The following is a 10,124-nucleotide window of genomic DNA, read 5'->3' as shown; positions in this document are numbered from 1 at the left end:
CATGGAAGTATCAGCGTCTGCTTTTTTTTTCTTTTTTTCTCTTTTGCTAGCTTCATATTTTCAGTATTTTTTTTATCTATAGAAAACTTGTGCTGAGATGTCAGCTACACGGATAGTACAAATAATAAACTGTATTTAATGCATAAAACAGTGTGTAGTTATGGAGTGTCACGACATCGGTTAGGCTTTAATGACATTTAAGATGGGGGAAGTTAAAAAAGGAAGTATAAAATTTTCCAACATACATCCTTTGTTTATGCTCTATTTGCATCATGGTATCTTAGATCAGCAGGGGCCTGTTTTTTTTAAATCTTTCCAAATGTGCACACGGTTAGTGGATGGATGAGTTGTGGTGGCTACTATACGGGAGAAGTGACATCGGTTATATGCCAAAGGATAAACATGGAAGTAATCGCCGCTTGGGGGGTCAGTGGGAGAGATGCCCAGGTGGTGCATTAATGTCCCTAAATACACATCCTCAATGTAAAGTGCTTTAACATGTCTGGATGCCTCAGTGAGCTTTTTAGGGAGGTCTAAAGACATAATGTAGCCCAGGCCCAGAGCATAGACGGGGTACAGAGCTGGTGCATAAATGTCAGGTGGTACGTACCACTTAGAGCGTGGATCTCTCAGTACTGTAGCCCTTCGCGCCACAAGTCCAGTCATGTAGTTTGTTTTTTTAGCATTCAAGAGCATATTGACAAGATTGTGCACATTCAGAAACGTGTCTGAGTCAATCTTCATGGCATAAGAAGCACCGGAGCAGTGTGCAGTCAGCCACTCCAGCATTACCATGGTCTTAATGGTGAGATTCTTGTAGCAGTCCACAAAGTTGCTCTGGATCAGGTCGTGATGCTTGTTGCTCTCCTGAAGCATCTGCTGTTGGACCTGCTCTGCTCCCGGCCCCGTCTGTAGCCCCAGTAAAAAGAAGAGCGTCACCACTTTGTCCTGCACAACCCTGTCGTTCCCCCAGGTGCTGCGGATGATGTCACGGTCTCGCCTATTGTTTGGTGCTATGGGAACCATCAGAACCACAAAAGTTTTTTCCTGCTCACATTTTTGTGGCTCATTTATGATGAAGTGATACTCATAAGGGTATTCGACTAAATATGGTCCAGGAGAAACATGAGGAGCGACCACTGCAGTTTCTGTCTTCACTTCTGATGCCGATGTCATATTATTAGTTTGAGGATGTGTCGATGAGCTGTCATTAACCACAGAGTGGAGAGAGATTATTTTTTGCCTCTGCCGTTCTAAGATAATCCACAAGTCTGGCGACTGATTTTGCATCCACTTTTTTGGGTTCCAGCCTGGGGTCATTTCCCTTATGCTGTAAATAAAGAACACACCCCCAATTACCAGAATAATGGCGAAATACTGAGTCCTGGATATCCTAAACCGACTTCTGCTCCAATCATCTGCCATTTCCTGCCTAAAAGGAGAGAAAAGCCATTGAGATTATGCACATGAAAACAGAAAATGGCACTTAAACAGCGCACAGACCTTTGTTTCATCTTGTCATTCAGCTGTCTACAAATGTGGATGTTTTTTTCTTCTCCAGATATCGGGAGAAAAAAAGACAATGTAATTCCACTGAGAAGTTCTTGCTGGCACTTTAGGAATTTTGCTGTAAAGAGTAGACAAGGAATGAACAAGTAACCATGACATTGGGGGACTTACTTTTCCCTGTAAGGAAGCCACACCTTTGTTCTCTCCGCCCTCTGTTTACTTTACCAATGAAAGGTTCCAACATTTCCAGAGGCTCTGGGAACGCCTTTTCTACTGAATTTCGGCCACCAACGCACATCCTGTGTGTGAGAAATGGAACTTTGATTGGGTGGAGTTTGACACGAGGTTGCTGTGTGCAGGTGCCTCTTTATGGCTTTGCTCAGTTACAATTCAGTTATTTGTTAATTTATTATCTACTGTCTAACTTTTAAATCAGTTTTACACAGTTCAGTTCATTGTTTACAGAAAATAGACATTTTCTGTAGCTACAGTTTACAGACACACATACTGTCTGATAAGAGGACAGCTGTAACCATACATTTATCAAACATGTGTGTTGATAAAAAAAAATAACAAAAACCACACTGAGCATACAGAATGATACCATGGAGAGTCACCTTGTGTGTGTGTGTGTGTGTGTGTGTGTGTGTGTGTGTGTGTGTGTGTGTGTGTGTGTGTGTGTTGACATAAAGTTGTGATTGAGCAAGTTTTTTTTTTTTTTTCTGCAAAGCATTGTGTTCAAATGACATCATACCATGTCTATTAGTTATTGTCATACTTGGATAGTTTCTGGTCAGCTGTGCTCAAATAGGTTTGTTGTTGTCACAGCAAACCCCACCCACTCTTACACACACTCAACCTTCAAAAGGCTCGTCCCACAGCTCTATTGAATACTGAGAAAATCTCACCAAGTTGATGATACCCAGGCAGGTTCAGGCAGGTTCATCTCCAATGCACTGTTGTACACAGGGCTGGATCAGAATCTGGATCGTTTTATACCCAAGCATCAGTCAGTCAGTTTTCTCTACACTTGACCTTTCTGCAGGCGCATGTTTTACTATATTGTTCTCTTTAAAATGTTAATGTCAGTGTGTTGTAATGTGTCTGTTTTCTGAATGTGAACCATATAAGGCATTCAGTCTAAAGGTCAGATTTACAACAGAAGAAAAGGTGGGATAAAGAAGCTGGAGACATCTTGCAGAAGATGGCTTCAGATAATAAGAGCACTCACTGATGGCTCCCTGTTAAAATTTAACAGTTTATTACACTCAATAGTCATACATCCTTTAAGTAGGTAATGTGAGTGAAGTTGCGCCCCCACCTTCTTCAAATCAAACAAAATTGATGTCAAACGTTTGTGCTGCTTTTGTTTTAAAGATATTAATGAAAGATTAAAGGTCAAAAGGTCAACCAGCCACCGCCCCACATTAACAAAATTTGTGTCAGTCAACTGTGTGTTTGTGCTGGTTTATGATAAACTATTATTTTGGAGTTATTGTATTAAACTTGAGAGGCTCGACAGGTCCATGTATCCAGTTTGCCCACATTATTCTCATAGTTTTGTATTTTGCAAATTAAGTTTTTTTCTCCGACAAAATGCATAGTTTATTTTAACTATTATAAGTTAACCTAGTTTTTTACTTTTAATCCTTTAAAGCCCGGCATGTGTTTTTGTGAGTTTTTGAGACTTCTACATCATCAGTGTGACTTTTTTTTTACCCTCAAAAGATGATATAAATTGCACCACACATTTTTAATGACTAAATTGCAAAAATATGGCTTATGTAGCAAATGTGATACAAATTCTTTACATATATATATATATATATATATATGTATATGAAGATTAAAAATTAATATTCTTATATATTTTGTCTAAAGGTTCAACAAACACTCTATTATCAAAAAATGAAAGATTTCTGGCAGTTATGTCGTGGTTCAGGTTTCAAAGCTTTAAAGAGTGTGATCATGATACAAAAATATCCAATACTGGTTTATGTTTCACAACCTTTTCACGGTAAAGAAAGGGGCTGGTTGACCTTGGAATACCTCTCGAAACATTTATTAACATGTTAAAAACAAAGCAGCACAAATGACATTTTTGCAGCACAAACATTTGACATCAATTTCGTTTGATCTGAAGAAGGTGGGGGAGCAACTTCACTCGGGTGAGGCATAAATAGGAAACTAATGTGGAAGTGCAGAGGAGGAAGTAAAATGGTGTATGTGTGAAAGTGGGCATAAAAAGACTGTAACAAACCCACAGCAGACCCGGGTGCACATTCATGCTTTGCAGCATCTCTTTATTAATGGTTGGTTGTTTGCAATGTTCCCTCTAATGTTTCATGTGTCTGAGCAAACACACAAACTCCCTGAGCGTCCCTTGGACCACTGTGAGCAACAGCAGACGTGTGCACTGTGGTCACGCCAGCACTGAATCCATCCAAGTTACATGGTTTATTAAAATAATCAAATTACAGCATTTACATTTATGTTAGACTACTTTTAATTAACTGCTTTAGCCCACTTACAATGAAAATGTAAAAAAGTCTTGTTCATGACCTGTGTAGTATGTTAAGACTATTGGAAGTAAAAAATAACTTGAACTCCAATTTTGAAAACAAAACTTTCTTTTTTTCTTTTTCTTTTTTTTTTTTTATTTATAAAGCTCTGACTTGTATTATGAGTATGAGTCTGTGGTCTGGGAGAGAGTCCTGTAACTCTCTGTCTGCAAAATACAGTATATAATGACCAATGCTGGGCAATTAATTATATAGTTACTTCTTCAAAAAAGTAACTGAGTTATGCAAACAACAAAGTTTTTTGCAGCTGTTTACCTAAAAATGCAGCCAAGGCGTTTTTTAAATAAACATTTCAAACTATTTACAGAACAATCAGCTGTTCTGCATCAAATTTGATGCCACACAAATTATTTGTGCCACTCCAAAAAATTATTTCTGTCCACTATGAGATAAAGGAGAACAACAGCCTGATACCTGCAGGCCTGACAACAGGAGATGTATCACTCCTGTAACACCTGTAACATTCAGCAGTCACCTCATTGTTCTGACGCACACAACAAAACTATTGACTACACTACACACTAACTACACAAGATTTGCGCTAAACGTTGCAAATTTCTCACATCTCAAAACACCGCCGTCACTCCTAAAACTTCCCCCTTCCTAAACAACTAAATGCCATGTTGCCATATCATTTTTTGATTGGTCAACATGGTACATTTTTCCACCAATAGGAAAGGCTGGGGGGGAGGGTTGGGAGGGGGGCTGTCTTTGCTCACAGGTGGAGAGTGCTTTCGAGTGTTTTCCTTATAAAACGCTGTTTTTACCGTTTCTCCCGCAGTAAATATAAACAACGACAGTATTCAGGAAGAAAAACAAACACTGCATATATTTTTATCATAACTCTGGTTTTACGTGGCCTATCAACACAATTTAAAAACTGGTATAAAGTCCACACTTTTCCCGTCAGTTGTTCCGTCTGTCCTGCTCACACCTCCAATGGTTGTACACGTTGTCATTAACGTGGCTTCACTCCACATCAGCCACGCCGCTTTGCTAGCTAAAACACCGGTGTCGGCACATAAGGACGCTGTCATAGCCTGTCAACCACGTTGATTAGCTGCGTATATATGAATGTGAATCGCATTATTGGCTGGACTATGGGATAAGGTGGCATCGTTCAAATCCCATACGGGAGCAGCCAGTCACTTACTGACTAACACTGCAAAACAGAATTGTTAAAGTTTTAATTTTAATTTCAATTCAGGTTAGATTTTTTTTTGTGCGCAACGCAGATTTTCTGTGCGCAGAGACCGTGCCAGCAGTGCGCAATTGCGCACGCGCGCAGCTTAGAGGGAACATTGGTTGTTTGGTTGTTCACACACTGTTAGCTGCAGCTCTCTCTCGCTGCCAGCCACATACACTGACAACAACCCCCCCGACTCCACTCATAGTGGATAAAAGGCACCCAGTGACACCCAATGAGTCATGCTCTTTTATAGTATCAGCATCTAACAACACAGTTTTAGAGCATTTATGTTGGAATTTCATGTTTTTTACTAGCCTGTTTATAAATCAACACTGGCTATAAAATTAAGTTTTAGGGTTTTAGTTATTAATTTGAAATGTAGGTCTGCTCAGTAGCAAAAGGAGAATGAAGGTCCAGTGGTGTTTCAAAGCAGTCCAGCAGACTTGTAAACTAGCAGAGAAGCGAAGGCATGTTGAAGAACATAATGTTGAAGGGATCCAGTCCATGTCCTTCCCATCGGCGGAGCGGGGTGGCTTTTGGAGTGTAATTTGTTTCATAGTTAGATGCCTGACTGGCAACTGTATAAAACAAAAACTACACACAATATTCAAAGCGCATAGCGCGCAGTCGTAAATTCCCCCAATTTTGGTACGATCCGAGCTCGGACACTAGCCGACTGAGCACAGCACTTACGCATGTGAGTGAGTAGTGGATGGTAAGTTCGATTCTTTTTACTGAATCGAGTTTGAATGAGTCACTCACCAAAATGAATCGGGTTTTTTGAGTCATTTGAGACACTGAGTCAGTTGCCCAGAGAGTGCAAAAAATGTACATTTTCACTCAAACTTTTATTTTATTTTATTAGTATTTTCCTCAAATGTGTCAAATATATATTTTCTCATCTAAATGTCCACTGAGCTGTGAGCCAGGAGGGAGGGGGTGAGTGATTCGTTCATGCTACGATTCAGCACAGGACGGGAGGGGGTGAGTAACTCAAATGTGCTGTTAGCATGTTAGCAGAGCGATGCTACTGTGAACTGAGGAGCTATTGTCTTGATGTGAGCTTCTACTCAGGGTTTTTTCTTCCAGTTCAGAGCAGAAATGTTTACTTACTTTTACATACTTTTGCAAGCCAAGCGAGTCATTAATTTATGAAATTACAATGTTGCAAGAACAATATGTATAATGCTTACCGTTTATTAAAGAACAGTATCCCGAAATGCAACGAATTCAAATTGCTGGATCGGCCGGCAGAGGCAGTTTCTCGCAAGTTAAGTACAGGGTGGGCCATTTATATGGATACACCGTAATAACATGGGAATGGTTGGTGATATTAAAGTCCTGTTTGTGGCACATTAGTATATGTGAGGGGGCAAACTCCTCAAGATGGGTGGTGACCATGGAGGCCATTTAGAAGTCGGCCATCTTGGATACAACTCTTGTTTTTTCAATAGGAAGAGGGCCATGTGACACATCAAACTTATTGGTAATGTCACAAGAAAAACAATGGTGTGCTTGGTTTCAACGTAACTTTATTTTTTCATGAGTTATTTACAAGTTTCTCTTTGTTCACAGCCATTGACATGTCAAAGAGGTTAACACGTGAGGAGCGGATCGAAATTGTGTTGATATCTGGTGAACGCAGTAACCGGGTCATTGCAGCAGATTTCAATGCAAGACACCCTACGAGACCACCCATCTCTCATGCTACAGTTAGCAAACTGCTTGCTAAGTTTCGTGAAACTGGTTCAGTGTTGGATTTGCCAAAATGTGGACGCAAGAAAACTGTCACTAATGAAGAAACATCAGTGGCTGTCCTAGCTTCATTCAGCAAGAGCCCACAGCGTAGCACTCGCCGCATGTCACTGGAGAGTGGCATTAGTCGAACATCCCTTCGGCGGATATTAGCTACTCACAAATGGCACCCTTACAAACTCCAGCTACTGCAGCATCTCAACGAGGATGACCCAGATCGGCGCACAGAATTTGCAGAATGGGCAAAACAAAAACTGGAACAGGACCCTCAGTTCACGCAGAAGATTTTGTTCAGTGATGAGGCAAACTTTTATGTGAATGGTGAAGTTAACAAACAAAACCACCGCTATTGGTCTGACACTAACCCACATTGGATGGATCCCTCCAAGAAAAGTGATGGTTTGGTGTGGTATATGGGGTACAACGATAGTGGGTCCATTCTTCATCAATGGAAACCTCAAGGCCACTGGATATTTGAAATTGCTACATGATGATGTGTTTCCCTCTTTATGCACTGAAGCTGGCACGTTCCCTGAGTTTTTCCAGCAAGATGGTGCACCACCACATTATGGGTGCCAGGTCCGAGCATTCCTAGATGAACAGTTTCCTGGAAAGTGGATTGGTCATCGTGAGCCAGTTGAATGGCCCCCAAGGTCTCCCGATCTGACCCCCTTAGACTTTTATCTTTGGGGTCATCTGAAGGCAATTGTCTATGGTGTGAAGATACGAGATGTGCAGCACCTGAAACTACGGATACTGGATGCCTGTGCTGGCATTTCTCCTGCGGTGTTGCTATCAGTGTGTGAAGAGTGGGAGAAGAGGGTTGCATTGACAATCCAACACAATGGGCAGCACATTGAACACATTTTATAAGTGGTCAGAAACTTGTAAGTAACTCATGAAAGAATAAAGTTACATTGAAACCAAGCACACCATTGTTTTTCTTGTGACATTACCAATAAGTTTGATGTGTCACATGGCCCTCTTCCTATTGAAAAAACAAAAGTTGTATCCAAGATGGCCGACTTCTAAATGGCCACCATGGTCACCACCCATCTTGAGGAGTTTGCCCCCTCACATATACTAATGTGCCACAAACAGGACTTTAATATCACCAACCATTCCCATGTTATTACGGTGTATTAATATAAATGGCCCACCCTGTAGATTATTTTTTAAGGCGTTTTTTTCCAAAGTCGCAAAAGTATGACGTCACAACAATGTGATTGGTCACTTGCAATGTTGAACCTGGAAGAACATTTATTATGATGATATGGGAACAACACCGACACGAGGATATCAGATCGTGCGCGAGTTTGCTGTAGGAGAAATGCAGACAAGCAGACAGAGGAGAGCTTAAGTTTGACCAGGTACCAAAGCAAATCATTTGTACTGTACAAATAATGTAAATATGACGGTGTATCACAAAAGACTGATATCAAACTGATCACTTGACCATAGGCGGAGCCAGACATTTTATACAACGGTGGCTTAGCCCTAAAGGGTAGTATGCATTAAAAAAATAATATGGTACAAATTATCTATTGAAAAGGAATACTTGAATAATATTGACCCTGAAAATGTCATTGATAGGTTCGCAAAACTCAAGCCTCGAAGATACAGTCTCATGTTACCACAATAAAGAGGTGTTGTTAGTGTAGTGCAGGTCTATGATGATTTTTAGTGCTACTATCATCTAGTTTTGATTCTGGTTCTGTATTGATTAAGTCCTAAGTAGTCCTGATTTTGTACTGCTGTTGTCCAGTTTTAATTCTGGATCAGTTCTGGGTCTGGTTGGATTGGGGTTTAGTCCTCGTGTCTTGATGCAGCCCTGATTTTGTTCTGCCTTGCTGCTTAATTAAAAAACTAGTTTAGGGTGTCCTGCATATGTGATGTATATTTTTTTCTTATATGAAGTCATTCATAACACAGCCTAATAAATCTTCAACTTCACAGCATGTTTTTTAGTCATTTCTAAAAAAGAAGAGCGACTGCCTCTTCTCTCCCCCTCCCTCTCCTGTGGCTACTTCAGTCATGGAACTGATCAATGAACAGCTGATCAGCTTTTCTGTCACGACTCTCGTCTCTCTTGTTTGTTTTTGGCCCACTTTGCACCAGAAAGAGGAAACCAGCGGCTGAACAACAGCAGCACGTTTAAGCTTGATAAGCTGTTGTTAGAATTTATTTAATATTACTTTCTAGACCAGGATCCTTTTCTATGTAGCTGACGGCTGGTAACTGTGCAGGGGCGGATCTAGCAAAGTTTAGCCAGGGGGGCCGATAGGGCATTAACAGGAAAAGGGGGCACAAAGACATACTTTTCTTTCTTATTCTCATTTAAAATGTCTCGCTTTTAATAAATAATTATCTTACACCCAAAGTTTTAATCTGATGTAAAATGTATAGAAGTCCATTACTGTATATAGTAACTATTAAGTTTAATATATACTAAGTTAAGTTTATTAGATTGATCAGTATTGCTGAACTGAAATATTTTGGGTGCAGTGTATTTTTTGCATACAGGTATAACAGAACAGCTGTTGGAGTCAAATTGTTAAATGTTGCCATTATTGCACTTAAATTTGTAAGTCTTGGTTCAAACTGTATGATCAAAGACATTCCTGTGTTTCTGACCCCCTCCCCAGCCTGTTGAATGGGAGCCTGGGTTCTGTTTTCTTGTTTAGTAAACTTCCTGCCTTTATGACCCTTTGGTGAGCAGGAGGTCACACAAACGCACCCCCAAACACAAACACACACACTCACGTGCACCTACACACACACATTCTCGCACATGCATACACACACATACAAGGGCCCGACACACCACAGGGGGTGTTACAATGGGTGGTGCCTGTGTAAACTGTAACTGTATTCAATAAAAAGGCTGCAAGGAAGGCTGTTTATTTGAAGTTGGCTAGGAAACAGGTGAGGAGCGTTCAGCTCCAAGAGCCTGGTTCTGACCAGCCTCCCTTGCTGCAAGTAAAATCGATCCATTGCTGTTTGTCTTGCTTTGTTAACGGGAATAAGTCTCTAAACCAGTGGGGCCTGTGGAAGTGCAGACCCAACAATAGCTTTAGTGGGAGGGGGGG

At 40.7% G+C, this 10,124-nt stretch overlaps 1 protein-coding gene across 1 annotated transcript; it reads right to left on the bottom strand.

Annotated features, from left to right (window-relative positions):
• Window positions 1-285: 285 nt before the first annotated feature.
• On the bottom strand, window positions 286-1,176 carry LOC134624327 (beta-1,3-galactosyltransferase 2). Its single transcript, XM_063469307.1, has one exon. It carries the CDS (start codon window positions 1,174-1,176, stop codon window positions 286-288), a length of 891 nt encoding a protein of 296 aa, XP_063325377.1.
• Between the last annotated feature and the right edge of the window lie 8,948 nt (window positions 1,177-10,124).

This window comes from Pelmatolapia mariae, linkage group LG1, assembly GCF_036321145.2.
Source record: "Pelmatolapia mariae isolate MD_Pm_ZW linkage group LG1, Pm_UMD_F_2, whole genome shotgun sequence".
Taxonomy (NCBI): domain Eukaryota; kingdom Metazoa; phylum Chordata; class Actinopteri; order Cichliformes; family Cichlidae; genus Pelmatolapia; species Pelmatolapia mariae.
The sequence above is the reverse complement of the archived record's forward strand: the minus strand, read 5'-3'. Positions and strand labels throughout refer to the sequence as shown.

Coding starts and splice junctions, on each gene's coding strand:
- LOC134624327 (XM_063469307.1), bottom strand. CDS start 1,176: ATGACATCGGCATCAGAAGTGAAGACAGAAACTGCAGTGGTCGCTCCT.